Raw genomic sequence first — 16,371 nt, forward strand, 5'->3', positions numbered from 1 at the left:
TTTGATGTGTGATATCCCAGAGTTTCTGGTTAGGTTCTGAGAAAGCCTGAGATATATTTATAACAAGTTAAAATAATATCTTAAGACTACATGTTTATTAACTTTGAGATGCAACAAAATGAAAACTATTTTGAGGTAACTGAAAAAAAAAACACGATATCTACACAAAGTCCTATTCAAGCCCAGTTTTTGACTGATGCATCTCATAAACATCTACAGTGCTCAGAATCTTGTTATTGATCACCAACGCTCAGAAACACCACACACAAGCCGTAAACACCGAAACTCAGCTGAATTCAAACCATCTCACAATTCTGTAGCCTTCAGGTGCATTTTGCTGCCAACTAATGGCTGGATATGGAAATACAGGTTTCCCTCCATTTCATTTATACAGGTGGTCCCCAACTTATGATGGGGTTACGTTCCGCATAACCCATTGTAAGTCAAAAATATCGTAAGTCGAAAATGCATTTAATACACCTAACGTACACCACTGCGTGACAGACTGGGAGATGCGGATCGCTGCTGCTGCCCAGCATCGCGAGAGAGTATTGATCCCCATATCAGTTGCCCGGGAAAAAAATCAAAACTCAAAATTTAAATTACGGTTTCTAGTGAATGTCTATGCCAGCTCATCATCGTAAAGTCAAAAAAAACATAACTCAAACCATCATAAGTCGGGGACCACCTGTACATTTTGCTGACACTTTTCCCCGAAATGATTTAGAATGCATACAATTATTTACCCATTTAGACAGCTGGGTAATTACTGGATCAATTTTGGGTAAGCACATTACTCAAGAGTACTAGAACTAGAGGTGGCATTCAAACATTCAATATCTGTATCTTTGTAGGTGTGTAACTTCACCGTTCGTACTGTGAGGAACCAATATACTTTTTATACGCTGGTATATGCAAACTATAGGGATGTTAAGGGGGTGTTTTTAGGAGGGTGTCACAGCTGAAGGTAAAAGATTGAAGAAATAGGGGTTGAGTTGTTGGGCTACAGATCAAAAAGCCAGTCTATCCTCTATCACCATTTGTAGACCCAATTTCCAGACCAGATTGGTTTTACAGGGTTTAAAGGGGGTCCTGCTGCCTAGCAACACAAAGATCACACAGTGGTACAAGACCTGGACCTTGGAGGAAAGATGGCATGTAAGCCGGAGATAAAGGAGTAATAACAGGTGACTCAAGACCTGTGGAGACAGACGGGGTGGCAGCTGGTGTCGATCAAAGTGGGGGTTTCGCTTGTCGCGCTCATCTGAACCGGAAAGGAGGCCCCCCGGGGCCCTTCGGCCGTCCTTCACGCAGCACCGGGTTCTGCCAAACAAAGCGACTCGGCAGTGACACACGTGCGCCGCTGCTACACAGTTAACCTGCAGATTGCTTGATATTTAGTTATGAAAAATATCATCTGTGCTGTCGAGGGCCTAAGTTGTGCATTTTAAGAACGTGCAGCAGGTGTGGCTGTTTCAGATCTTCGTCTAACATGGTCATCATCCACATTTCCCAACTCTTCACTGCAATCAGAGTAAAAGGGTGCTTAAGTAATTACATAAATCAGGCATTATTCTTAGAGCACGGAAATATAATACACGGTATGATTAGTCTCGCCGGAACATATTATAGGGGGGCAAGGTGAGCGGAAAAGAAGCATTTGGACATCCATTTTATCACCAAAAGCTCCATTAAGGTAATAAAGACAAGCAGATTAATAACATCATTATGTGTCAGTCTGGTGAAATGTATTGTGCTTTGAAGAATACATAAATACTGAGCGCAACAATAAGTGAAATCAGATGCAAATAAAATCTCTATTAGCGTTAATGACGGATGACAATGTGAGTGAATGATAGGTGGTGGAAAAAGACACCTGAAAGAAATTGTTTAGCAAGAAAACAACTTCTCTGCTATTTCACAGCAGCACAGAGAGGAGAACGGATGCCTTTCTCTTCTAGGTTCTAGGTTCTAGCTTTGGATGTAGGTTCAAATCCCATTCAGCGTGAGTGGTGTTTGCATGTTCTGTGTTTTGGCGTGCTTGTTTCCAGGTGTTACTCAGCAAAGTGTGTTCCAGGGGAAATTGTGTCTCTAAATTGCCGTAAGTGCGTGCGTGCGTGTGTGTGTGTGTGTGTGTGTGTGTGTGTGCGTATGCATGAGTGTGTAATTGGAGCACTTCTGGTTTAGTATCTCACTCAAACATATTACATCCAGACCCCTTCGAGGACGTGATCTTTCTGGTTCTCAAACATTATGGTTCACATTCGATGACCTTAAAGCTTCCAAAGTTAACCCTTCATATTCTTCGGGTTTCTTCATCTCGCAAAATCATATTTCAGTTAAAATGGCTTAACAGGCTTATATAATAGCTGGCAATTAGAGCTGCCTTTGGCCCTAGAGGTCACAGGTTTGAATCCCACCTATAGCTGCACTGCCTTTGAGTGAACTGCTTACCCTGAATTGCTCCTGGAAATTACCCCGCTGTCTGAAGGGGTAAATAGTTGTACGCTGCTTTGGAATTTGTTACAGCTACATGTAACAAATATCTTGGTTTAACACAAAATTCCCTCTGCATTGCTAAAGTTATAATTACATAGCAGCATAATTGTGATAAATCACAGTTGTAATGTGGACTTCTACGTCTGTGCCTTTCTTTCAGCGGAGCAGGAGAGTCATTGTGTGTAAACTCCTTCAAGGTGTTTCCTCCAGGTGCGTCACCGCTGGCCCCTGCTACTGAACACTGCGGGTGCTTCGTTTCCTGAAGTTTCACATGAATTTCTAAAGGCCGATGTTCATGTGCAGCTACCGGGATTTTCATTTCAGCCGCTGATGACGGTCTGTTTGCAGCCTGGATTAAACTCAGTGTTAATAATTTAATTTATTTACATAACCACAAACAGGAAGTGTCAGCATAGTCCCAACCACAAGGTGGCAGTACAGGACAAGAGCCTAAATATGACTTTTCATTTGACTGCAGAAGTGGAATGGCGGCACAGCAAGTAGTGCTGCTGTGTCACAGTGCCTGGGTGGTGTGAGAGGATGTGGGTTTGATGCCCACTCAGTCTGTGTGGAGTTTGCAAGTTGTGTGTGGGTTTCCTCTGGGTGCTCTGGTTTCCTCCCATACTCCAAAGACATGCTGTTCAGGTTCACCTATAGTGTGTGAGTGACAGAGAGAGAGAGTGTGTGTTCCACCGATGTATGGATGAGTGACCCATTGTAAGTAGTGTGTCTAGCAGTGTAAGTTACCCTGGTGAATAAGTTGTGTGGGTTGGTAACACTACATAGAGTTCAGTGGTAGCTGCTTTGAAGAAAAGTGTGTGCTAGATAAATAAATGTAAATTCATCAACAAAATCAGCCAAACCATGCAGTTACTGATTTAAATAATTTGTATACCCCTGTAAATGCAAAATGCTATACAGATAATGGTCACTAATTCGACCGTTTTTTCATTGACAAATTTTACCTGGAATTTAATAAGGTAAAGTAGAAGATAATAATAAGAATAATGGTTGATAAAATATTCTGTCTGTAATTGTGTCCTTTGTTGAAATGTTTATTACAACATCATTATTGAGTTCTAATGGGAAGAGTTTCGTGATATGGTTTATTCGAGGAAAGCACTAGATGTCTCCTGAACAATATCCAGATGTGCATTTGGCTGAAACTGCATTTTGCTTTATGCTGGGCAAAGCGATCATGAGACGGTGCATTAACAGCCTGCCTGACCTTTTCCTTCTTTTCTGCATGAGGATTGAGAGCGAAATCTCCTTCCGGAGACTTGGAGTGCCAGCCACGCGAATGGCCTGATACGATGAAGAAACTCCTCGGTCATTTACCGCGTTACTGTCATTCTGTTACAGCGCCACATTCTGGCTCACTTCTGTAAGGTCAAATATGATGATCTGGAGATGATGCACGGTCTTCAGCGCTCCTTCCTCTTCTGCTGTGTGTATTTATTCTTTCCGAGGACTCTTCATGAGCCATTATGGATGCACGGGTGCTACTTTCACTGCTACTCCAGTGAAGTTACCCTGCTGTATAAGTGGGTAAACAGTTGCCAGTAGTCCAACATCATAATTTGCTTTGGGGAAACGTGCCGGATAAACATGAATGAGAGGAAAATGTAAATGAGAACAAACAGCAGAACAACTGAGCTGCTTTAATACTTATCACTGCCCACCTTGGGATGTTGCCCGTCCATCTTCCTGTGGAGTCGCTGAACCCTGACACACAAATGCTGTTTTCCTGAGAGGGTCACGCAAAGTTTCACACTGATTTGAGGAAGTAATCAGAGTGGACACAACAAATATGTATAATAAAAACAGAACTTAATGCAAGAGATAGCAGATTGGTCCCAAAAACTTTTTAGAGATTATATTTTCATCGGTACAGTAATCTGGAGTGTTCTGTTGTACGCGCAAGATTTTGGGACGAAGGCTTGTCTTGGGCAATGTCTGTCTTATGAGTTTTGCGTCTGTAATAGCATCGGCGTCTGTGTTAGGATACACGAAGTGTCCGCGTTACGACTTCAGCATCTACGGTATGATTTTGTTTTCTATTCTGTCTTACGACTGCAGCATCTCTGGTGTGACCTTCGTGTCTGTGTCACGACTGCGTTTTCCCAGCTGCGTCCGCAGTTCTCTGCGCTCTTGCTCCGTTTTCTGTAAACGCAGCCTAGTCGCGCAGACGCGAAGTAGAGGCTCATTTGTCTCCTACACACCTGGGAGGCCGACAAACACCCCGAAACGACAATCTCTGCGCTTCGGGGACGGGTGTTTAGCTCTTCTTGGCACAATAAGGGCACCGCGGAGCAGAGGCCGGGTTCCGACACACCGGACGCTCTCTTGTACATCCTTACCGTGTTTTACTTCAGGTACCCATCTAATTCCTCTGTCAGCGTGAAACTGGGAAGCCTCAAGCAGCCGAGGGTGTCGGCGAATCGTTTAACTCCAATGACCTGATTCTTTAGGCTCCGCCGCTGGCTGAAACTCTACCCCGGCCAGGTGACCATTGTTGTCCCGGAGAACATGATCCCGCGGTGTATAATTAGCACGACGTGGTCCCTCTTTCACGAGGAAAAATAAAATGTCAGACCCTAATTACAGCTGGCTCTTATTACGGGGATTAAAAAAAGGCCAAAGAAAGCAGTGCAGCGGCACGACAGGCACACAACGCAGTTATGAAAAAATTAAACCCCTTTTATTGTGTTTTCATATATAAAAGAAATACAAAACAGAAACATTGACACCGGGAAAGAAAAAGAGACGAATGTAGCAGATGCGAACGGCGGCCGCTACGGCAGCTCGGCCTTGTCGGAGGACTCGGCGTGGGGGCCGGCCTCGGGCCCCCCGGGCGTGAGCAGAGTCCTGCGGTTGTAGTGGCCCTTCATGATGCCCGAGTTGTTGTTCTCGTTGAGGATCTGCTTCTGCTTCTGGCGGTTGAGCGACTGCACGAGGCCGAGCACGACGGCGGCCAGCGAGTACTGGCCCGTGAGGCGGCGCGGCTGCAGGATCAGCGGGTTGGGCTGCACGCGACCCAGCAGGAAGTGCGTGCGGATCTTGCCCTCCTGCTCGCTGATGCCCTTGACGTAGATCTCGCCGCGGTACTCGAAGGCGAAGCCGCGCTCCTTCAGGATGCCGAACGTCTCCTCAGGCACTTGGATCTTGCCGCTGACGCCCGTGCTGTCCATGCGGCTCGCCAGGTTCACCGTTTTGCCCCAGATGTCGTACTGGGGCTTCTTGGCGCCGATGACCCCGGCCACAACGGAACCGTGAGCGATGCCTGGATGGAGAAGGACAGGAGAGACACACTAATGATGTCAGCGCCCCGCACCTCTGTCGAGGGCAGCTACTAGCGTAGCGGTTTGCGCTGCTGCCTTTGCCTCGACTGGTTTCTGGTTCAAACCTTGCCTACTGTTGTAGAACCACTGAACAGTGTATTTAATGTAAACGGCTCCATTAAAGTCACCCAGATGTGTAAATACTTCCAAGCATCTCAACACTATGATGCTTTGGAGAAAAGCACCCGCTGCTATACGTTTACTTATTTAGCAGATGCTTCTTTCCAAAGCAGCTTACAATGAACTCTATGTAGTGTTACCAGCCTGCAAACCTTATTCACCGCAGTGACTTACACTGCTAGATACACTACTTACACTGGGTCACTCATCCATACATCAGTGGAACACACACACTCTCTCTGTCACTCACACACTATGGGGGAACCTGAACAGCATGACTTTGGAGTGTGGGAGGAAACCAGAGCATCCAGAGGAAACCCACGCAGACACAGGGAGAACATGTAAACTTCACACAGACTGAGCAGGGATCGAACCCACATCCTCTCGCACAACCCAGGCGCTGTGAGACAGCATTAGTAAATATACCGATGTTTATTAATGACACTTTGTTCCTTCGGACGACTGCTTCTCGTCCGTTGGGTTCCATCAGAAACCTCAGCCTGGAAACGAACTCCTTAGTCTACTTGCAACATGTGGATATTGGTTCTGTAAAAATGATTATTAATTTAACTGATGCTTTTCTCCACAGCAGAAAATACTGCAATGTTCTAATGCTAAACTCCCTGCAATGATCCACCCATTGACACAGCTGGGAAATTTGTCTTACTGTATCAATTCAGGGTATGTACCTTGATCCAGGGTAATGGAGCAAGAGTGGGGATTCAAACCCAAGCCCTGCATATGGAAAGTGACAGCGCTAACCACTACCCCACCAGCTAATTTGAAATGGCTTAGTCACTCCTTAAAAATGTCTATATGGTTCATGAACTCTGAAAGGGAGAGAAACACAGCTTTAGGCCATATTTTGAATTTGTCATATTAATTATTAATGAGTAATATTGAAGTCGTCTGTCTAGACTATGCCTCGGTTCTCTAGCTGCTGTAAAATATTTACCTTATTTTAGGGAGAAACGGGGACAGTAGCACAAGGCGGAAACTCATGCGTTAGGAGAAAAAAAATATGCACAGCCACAGCAGCGGCTACGCGGCCGAAACGTTACCGATGCGCAGCTCAAAGTTGTTGAAGGAGTGCTTGTTGATCTCTTGGATGCTCTCGTTCAGGGCGATGGCGAAGTCGGCCAGGGCACACAGGTGACCCCACTTGTCCTCGCATTGCTGTGGGTCAGGTACAAAATTAAATTAAATGAAAATATGTCCTGTCACACATCATGTTCCATTGATTCCACTAAAATCTTTTATCCGACTTACAGTGATAGAGAAGCAACTTTATAATGATTACCCATCTGTACAGAAGGTATTCTTGCTCTGTCAATTCAGGGAAAGTACTGCGATTGGGGGTTCAGCAGCAGGGTGGGATTCAAACCCTAAACTTTCTGGTTCTAAAGTGGAAGATGTGATCACTGTACAACTTGCTGCCCCTTTAACCGCCTTTTTATGATCGGAAAAATGTGAAGGAGTGAAGCTGAATGGTTCTGTTCCGATTGTTACGCATAGGCTTGTGTCCGACTTACCTGTTTCTCGGGTGATAATCCAGAGACGGCCATGTATGTGCTGCCAATAGTCTTTATCTTCTCGATGTCTTGGAATCTATCTTCTCCAAGCAACTACGATACAAACGCAAAGATGACAGCGGTAAACAAGAATCGAATGATTTTCACTGACCGATCAGCTGACCGCTGCAGGACAAGCAAGGCTGTCTGTCAGCCAAGGAGGGATGCTGTGAACTCAGCCTTTATTGAAATATTTTTGATGTAGTGAGGGGGGTGTGGTGGGGCAGTGGGTTTGGCCTGTGCCTTCTCTCTGGTGGATCTGGAATTCGAGTCCCGCGTGGGGTGCCTTGCAATGGACTGGCGTCCCGTCCTGGGTGTGTCCCCTCCCTCTCCAGCCCTGTGCCCTGTGTTGCCGGGTTAGGCTCCGGGTTGCCGCAACCTCGCTTGAGACAACCAGTTTCAGGCTCTGTGTGTGTGTGTGTGTTGCTGTGGTGGTTAAAAACACAGATCAGATTCATCCAGAGAGTGATGACTGATTTCATTTAGCCATACGGTTGAAAAGAAGCTCAAGCTCAATCCACCCCTCCGTACAGTACATTCATTTTATTATAAGTGTATTTTACATTTATTTTGAACCGCGAAAGCCACTTGGAGTGGGTTTGGGGCGGCCAGCTGGTGCAACGCAATGTGATACAACGAGAAGGACGGACTCAGCCTTGGAAAACAGCCCGAGGTGTGAATAATCAATAGCAGGCCATGAGGATGTAAGGGATGGTTTACTGGAATCCATTAGATCCCGCCACTCCTGGACAGCGCGGATTTATAAACCTGTAGATGTAGTCTTCTAGTTAGCTTTTTGCTGCACAAACTAGCTCATTAGGCAAAGGAGAGTTCAAATACTGCTCCGTGCTCCTTGGAGAATATTATTGTCGAGGCTGCGTTTACCCGCACAGAAAGGCGCTGTGATTAGCAATAAATCACTGAGATTCCCTCTTTGCTCTCCCAACCCCCCCACCAGACATGGAGGCACAACACGTTTGGTCCACTTTGGCAGCGGTCAAAGGAGGGATCACCTCGTCAAAATCGGCGATGATCTCGTTGAGGAGGCGCAGGCACTCCACACCCTGGTTGTTCATCTCGGTCTGCGAGTAGAAGTCGGCGAATCCTGGGATGGAGGCGAACATCACCCCCACTGCATCATATGACTGGGAATAGAGCTCCTGGGGAGGGTGGCATGGCAAGACTATCATCACTCAGAGCTTTAGGTTGTCTCCTAGGGGTCCTATGGGCAGCAGTTAGTGTGATGGTTAAGGATATTTGGTTTGCAGCTGTGACCCTTCCACCCCCCCCCCCATTATGGTTATAAATGCCCTTGAGCAAGATACACAGCCCTAAATTTCATCTGCTGAAATGTCCTGCTGTTTAAATGGGTCAGATACTGTATATCACCTTAGATTAAAGCTTAATATAAGCGAGACACAATAATTGACTTTGGGTGAAAAATTACTAAGAAGAGCTTGTACTGTAAATTAGAGGTACAAATTTGGACCAGCTCTGCATCATTTAACCAACAGATGGCAATGTTATCCCTCCCTTTTTTCTGCTTTTGACAAAATGGGATTTGCAATTTGTAGCAAAACTGTAACGGTTCCCAAAATTAGCATGCATTTTTAAACATAATTCGGTTTCAACAACCATATTAAAACAAAAGCGGTGAAATGGAATCTTTCTCGGTCGTAGAATTTATAAACCTTAGAAATCCTCTATCACGTTGATAAATGAATCTAAATATAAATTTCTATTAATCTGACATGATACCATGACAGCATAACGGGGAAATATCATAAATAGTCCTTCTTTTGTCGGTCTATTATTCTTACATTGAACATCAGGGAATAAGGCTGTTTCGCTATCAGTTTTTAAGGGGTAAAATATATGGGTTTCACAAGCTTTACAGACATTTTATTAGTTCATTAATCACAGTTGTATATAATATATGCACTTTATTAACTTATTCATTGTCATACATTCGTTTTCATCTGAGAGACTGACTGCAGCTGAATGTGAGACATTCATAAACATTAAGAAGGAAATTTTTAAAGCTGCACAATGCAGTAAAACATGATTCTGAGAGCTTCTTTATCGGGTCTGACAGCTGACCTTCTTGCAGGCATTGTCTCTGCAAGGGGGGCTGTTCCGAACGTCTGCACGACGCCCGCGCTGCGTGAGCCATGTTCGCGAAAATGTAAGCTCCATGTGACTGACATGCATCATCAAAGGCTCATCAGCACTGATTATAATATCTCTGCGGGCCTCATCAATGGGCAACCTTGGACGTCTTGCCTACAAACAGCAGTCTGCTCAGCTGTCATGCGAGGACAAACCTATGGGTTTGAAAGAGGTTTCCGACCGGCTGAACCCCACCCCCACATCCCTGCATCGTGGAAGAGAGCGACGAGAATGTCTCGTACCCTCCCAGCCTTAACTGTGACCGTGCCTTGGGGCAATCATGTTGTTTGCTGGAATGGCAGGGCACTGGTAAGGATGAAGTGCGGTACACCGCCACTGTGGAAGTGATGCTATTCCCTTTCCATGCTGAATGGGAACAAGGAAGATATTTCACCCTGTGTGCTAAAATTACACAGTCCATACCTCTAAACTGCTGGATTCTAGTCATTTGAAGGTACCTCTACACAGTTGTTAAAAACTGCAGTTTAATTTACATTTATTCATTTAACTGATGCTTCTCTCAGAATCAAGATGTAATGTTAAACTACCTATAATTATTTTCCCATTTATCCAGCTGGGCAATTTTACTGCAGTCAATTCAGGGTAAGCACCTTGTGCAAGGGCACTACAGCTGGGATTTGAACCTTTGGGTCCAAAGGCGGCAGAGTTAACCACTATCCTACAAGCTGTCTCCTACTTTCCTCTCTGAAAGCTTTGGTTTTGGAGATGCTCCACTTTTCCAAGCATATTGAGCCCATAACTGGATCCTGCAGATACTTGAAATATAACATTTTCTGAATCTGGTTGGATCTTACAACACGCTCTACAAAGCCCTTAATCCAACCCATGGTGACATCTTATCTGGACTTTTTCAACTCCCTTTTGTCTGGTCTTCAGGTCTCTGCTATCAAGCTGCTACAGCTAATCTAGGATGCTATGACACGGTTGCGCTCGACTTCACACAGCCTTCCCATATGTCTCCTCTCCTTGTCTCTCTTCACTGACTTCCCGTTGCTTCCAAAATCAAGCTCAAGACTCTGGTTACAGCCTACAAAACAGTCAAAAGATCTGCACACTAAAAAGACCTGATCATTCTCTATACCCCATGAAGAGAGCTGTACTTCTCCATCTCTGGTCAATTGGTTGTTCCACTCATAAGGGGTTAAAATTTGGAAGTGTGTAGGTTCTCAGTTTTGGCTCTGTGATGGAATGAGCTTCCTTTCTCCCTTAGAACTGTTGAATCCTTTTCAGTTTTCAGGTAAGGCCTGAAAATATCTCTTTTGGACCCATGTGTCTTCTAATCTCCTAACAGCTCTGTTAGTTTGCATCCCACCACCTGTCACGATCATCTTCATTTTCCTATCTGACTCTTAGTCCTAGCAAACTGAGGAAACAGGATAACTCTCAATGGTACAGTCAGCTACTCACTTAATATCCTCTGGTCAGTCATGTGTCTTTATGTAAAGCTCTTCATCTGAGTTGCAGCTCATAAATGCACTGCACTGATTTGCAAATATTTCCAATCTGTCACTTTCATTTCTGTTATCCGTCCCTTTCAAGGAAGATAACTACGGATATAGCTTAAAAGAGCAGCTTAAGTGTCTTTAAACCACCTAAAATAAATGCAAATGTGTCATAAAAGTATAACTATGGATGTGTCTCAGAATCAATGAACGTCTGTGTGGCGCCTTACCCACAGTGAAGCTGCGCCTCACCTCGTTGTCCCGGTCCTTCTCCAAGAAGTGTCGGGCCACGTGACTTGGCAAGATGTTCCGCAGCATGTTCTCGTTGTGCTCTCTCAACTCCTTCATCTCATTGATCTCCTCTTTAGCCTGCACACGCCACAGAAAGTCCAGGCGCGCTGTGTATTCCAGCTGGAATGAGGAAAGATTTGAACAACCCATTGAGGAAGTAGGCAGCGCTGAGTCATAAGAAAAAGCATTAAATGGTACTGTACTTATTTTTAACAAAGGATTTAAACAGTTTGGATAATATTGGACTGATGAAACGACATTTTATGGTGGAGCCATCCTACACTTCTGCAATTCTACCTAAGATCTACAGCCTCAGTTATTTATGCATTTTCTTTATTGTATTGTCATTAAAGTGAATGTGGGAAAAGCTGTAACGTGTCAACCAGTGATACTGTCACTTTTCATGGAAATGAAAAGACACAGTGGTTTAGTTTTGTAAAATGAGGGATAGTTTTAGATTTCCATTATCTAAATTTGTAATGTTACTTTGTCTTACATTATCCCCAACTTCTGTGATGAGTTTTCAGAAAGAACTCTTATTGAACTTGTCACCTATTGAAAGCCTGATGATGCAGCATGTATCTCATTTTAGTGTGTAGGAAACGGGCAGAGTGTAGATACACAAAGGACAGGGAAATTGCCCGGTGGCTAAAGACGGCCTGCACACATCCATCGTTGAGCTCATGATCGCCCTCCCGCCTGCTGGGTCCCTCCGCCGAACCCGTCGACAGCTAGAACAATGGCCCAGATGGGGAGTGTGCATAGCGAATGCTGATCACCCGCTGTCACATCGCTCTTGTGAGCAAGTGGGAAAGACTGATAAGCCGATGAACGACAGTGATGCTATGAAAGGAGGCGGACTCAGTGTTTGATAATGGAATCAGTGTTGCGAGACATGGGTATTTCTAAACCACTTTTGCAGCAATAGGCTACACAGTGGTTATGGGGAAAGGACGCGTAACCTAAAAAGCTGCCTGTTCGGGTCTCATGAGCTGCTGAACAAACTATCTACTATGAAGTGCTTCAGTAATATTTCCAGCTATATCAGTAGGTAAGAAGTGTCAACTAAACATTACAGAAACACTAGCAAATGAAAGGCAAAGAAGGATTACAACCACAAACTTTGTGCACAGAGAGAAGAAATGGTTAATGCTTTGGATATTTTCAAACTTGTAATTAATCCTTGAGACAAACAGTTCGCTGGTATCCATGGCATCCAAAGACAAGTAAATTGTAGAGCAGAACAACATTCAGTGTGAGACTTTCAGTCCACCCTGCAGATGTTAGACCCTTCCATTCTATCAAATGGTTTGCGGGTCTATATGGGGTTTAGACGCCAACCCCCGACCCATCCACTCAGCACACAGTAAGGAAGGATTTCATTCCTACAACCACTTTTCACTGCAGCAAGTAACCGTGTGCTGGAAAATGACTTGCAACTGGAATGTTGTTGGTTTGAATCTTGCTCATCCACTGCTGCATTACCTATAAATACTGTATCATTTATCAAGATGCTGCATGTCACTTTGGATATAGGTGTCAACTAAATGATTAATGAACGCATCTCTCACTCACTGATGGTCTTAGAATAGGTATATAGATGCTGGACCTCCAAGGGGACATCACTGTCTGCTTGAAGGTGGCACCTCACCCACTGGGACCCAAGAGTCAGGAATATTTATTTACTCCACAGGTCCCAAGCCAAATGCTGCCAGTAAGATGAACTTTGACGCTGCTGTCTGTTGGCCATGAACATACATTATGGTCTGAAGCTATTTTATGTTACTGCTCTGTGGTCATTGCTGTAAAATTATTATCCAGCAAAGAGAATAATAGCAAATTCTTTAGGCACTGCAAACACTACAATACTGGCAACTCCTGCCTGTCAGCAAAGCTCTGCAGGGCCTTTGTACTCCCATGTGAATCCATAGACCAATGGAAATTGGCCGTTTCCAGATAAATTCCAGTGTTTGATTTGACATGGCACTGTGAATAACTGTTTTCGACAATGGCTTTAATGAAGTCCCAGCACAGATTTCCAATTATGGACATGTTTGGAGCTAGAGACGGACCTGAAACGCTGCTTATGTTTAATTATTCTGATTTACTGGCCAGGCAGAAAAATTTCTGGGTTTTACATAGATTTTTGGGACCTTGAAAATTTCTGATTTGTTTGCATTAGGCTCAGTGGAGCAGAGATTTAATAAATTCGTTCCAGCAAATTAGTTTTTTTATTCATTTTAATTGAGAGATTTTCTTTTAAATGAAATACATCAAATTTCAGTCTTCGTTCCTTGTACGTGTCACTGGGCTCGAAATACTTTTACCAACCCTGAAATCTAATGTGAAACAGCAGTACTGTATCTTTTCCATCTCAAAATCTAGTTCTCTGTAAAACATTTAGCAAAGAATCCAGCTTGCAAAAGTGTTAAAAGCTACAGCTGTTCAGCTTTCAACATAGTTAATGGCTATATATTTAATTAGAAGTTATTTTTATTGAAAGTTGCTTTACTTAATTAGGAAATCAAAGGCTTAACAAGTTAAAAAAAAAAAAAAATATGCAAATTAATAATTTATGAAAATAACTCCTTTGGCACTATAGAAATGTTTGCTGATAACCTCACTACATCTCACACTGAATTAGCAGTAACACAGTAACAATATTTATTCTTTATACATATAATAAATACATATACATATACACACATAGACATATATACATAAAGCTTACAAAGGCACAACACTTTCAGAATATTCAGCTAGCCTCTGCCTGGGCACCTGGGAACTGGCTCTTCTGAGACCTTTAAAAATTCAACAGGCCCTCTACATACATAAGATATGCCACTCTACTGAATTTCTTTGATCTTTTTATAGTACTTTCGGACATTTTAAATTATGACATTGTCACCGCATTGCATTTTCAAAAAGGTAATCCACCTTCAATAACACTCGATGCCTGTTTTGCAATTGGTCTGCAAACCTGTCTTTGCATTCACTTTCGTAAATATAGAAAGCAGTCAGGTTGTTTCAAAACCTTATTCTTGTACTTAAATTCACTGTATCCATTTAGCTGACGCTTTTCTCCAAAGTGACTTATAGTGTTAAGGTTACAATTATGTACCCATTTATACAGCTGGGTAATTTTACTGGAGCAATTTAGGGTAAGTACCTTGCTCAAGAGTGCTACAAACAGAGGTGGGAATGAAACCTGCAACCTTTGGATCCAAAAGCAGTAGCTCTAACCACTACAGCCTACTTCTTCTGTGCACCTGTTCTGTGCTTGTATGAAGCAATTTCTTTTCATAGCATAAAATCCACCGGGCCCCACACACAGACCCCTGAGTCTAATGGAATGGCATTTAATTACTTCTTATTATATTGTTATGTCATTATATTATTATATTATTCTCTTCTTCTGGGGGAACCTCTACATTGTCCCAACAGTTGGTACAGGTAAACACACTGATAACATGTAAATATTTAAATATGCAGACTGTATCAGTGTATAAGTTTGCATTACGTTTAGTTAGCAGACACTTTTGTCCAAAGCGACTTCCAATGAACTCTATGTAGTGTTACCAGCCCATACACCTTATTCACCAAGGTGACTTACACTGCTGGATACACTGCTTACACTGGGTCACTCATCCATACATCAGTGGAACACACACACTCTCTCTGTCACTCACATACTATGGGGAAACCTGAACAGAATGTCTTTGGATGTGGGAGGAAACCAGAGCACCCAGAGGAAACCAACACAGACACAAGGAGAACATGCAAACCCAACACAGACTGAGCAGTGATCAAACTCACGTCCTCTCGCACCACCCAGGCACTGAGACAGCTGTGCCACTCGTTGTGCCACCATGCCAAGTTAATAGTTCGAAAGGGTATTAACGCTATGCCATATTTTTCCCCACAGCTGGCTGAGGTAAAATTTGTGAGTCAGTAAAGATGTGTACCACACAAATAACCAGAATTCTCCTCTGTAATCCAAGCTGCTACTTCTGGTATTGGTTCGTAATGCCAAAGAGAAACGGCTTGTGCTTGACTCAATTGCAAAATTTGTGTGACAGAAATAAATGGAGACCACAGGAATTAATAATTGCGCGTGTTGCCTTTGGGTGAAATTACACTCGTTAAGCAATCTGTGACTTTGTGACGGCTGACAGCTCAGCATGACCACAAGAACGGACATATTATTAAGGTGGTAATTTAGTAAAATGTGTGTCTTTTTCCATTTGCATTTTATTGTTTCGTGCCTGAAATTTTGTAGCCGTAATGCTATTATTTGGAAACAAGTACAGACTTTCAAAAAGGTTCCTTGACCCATGAATTACAAATCATTAATTATTCAGTATCAACCAGTCAACCAGACTAAATTTTTTGAGGGGTCATCAGAGGTGGAAGCCACGTACAGTCTGATTTAAAATTCACTTCTTGTAAATTGTATTAATTTAAAAACCTGTAAAAATATTAAGCGAAATAACAGTTAAAAATAATAAAATGACCGCCTTGTTAACTATTTCAATATTTACAATATTACATTATAATATAATGTAATACTATAATATTTATTGCTATCAGTCTTTGCCCACGCTTTTTCTGGGCTACATTTCCAGATTATTTATTTCCATTTATTCTATATGCAGAAACAGTAACAGTAATTGTTGTCAAGATTTTCTTTGAAACACATTGAAAATGCACAAAATGCACACACAAAATGTAAGTAGTGCATCTAGCAGTGTAAGTCACCTTGGTGAATAAGGTGTGTGGCCTGATAACACTACATAGAGTTCATTGCAAGTAATTTTGGAAAAAAGCATTTGCTAAATGAGTAAATGTAAGGTAACGTGAAGTTTTCATAAGCCAAACGAAGGGGATAACCCCCATTTCATCCGCATCTTTACTTCT

General features: G+C 43.1%; 1 protein-coding gene across 2 annotated transcripts in view; it reads right to left on the reverse strand.

The window, feature by feature from the left end:
* Positions 1–5,254: 5,254 nt before the first annotated feature.
* The window catches only part of adcy8 (adenylate cyclase 8 (brain)), a 56,029-nt gene continuing 44,912 nt past the window's right edge, over positions 5,255–16,371 (reverse strand). For both annotated transcript variants that reach the window (XM_018757909.2, XM_018757908.2), the window contains 5 exons: positions 11,416–11,574; positions 8,545–8,691; positions 7,493–7,585; positions 7,022–7,136; positions 5,255–5,782 (listed from right to left, as the gene is read on the reverse strand). In XM_018757909.2, coding sequence (XP_018613425.1) covers positions 5,295–5,782; positions 7,022–7,136; positions 7,493–7,585; positions 8,545–8,691; positions 11,416–11,574 — 1,002 coding nt within the window. In that variant the 3' untranslated portion in view covers positions 5,255–5,294. The remainder of the gene's footprint in view (positions 5,783–7,021; positions 7,137–7,492; positions 7,586–8,544; positions 8,692–11,415; positions 11,575–16,371) is intronic.

The sequence above is a fragment of the Scleropages formosus genome, chromosome 7, assembly GCF_900964775.1.
Source record: "Scleropages formosus chromosome 7, fSclFor1.1, whole genome shotgun sequence".
Classification (NCBI taxonomy): Eukaryota; Metazoa; Chordata; class Actinopteri; order Osteoglossiformes; family Osteoglossidae; genus Scleropages; species Scleropages formosus.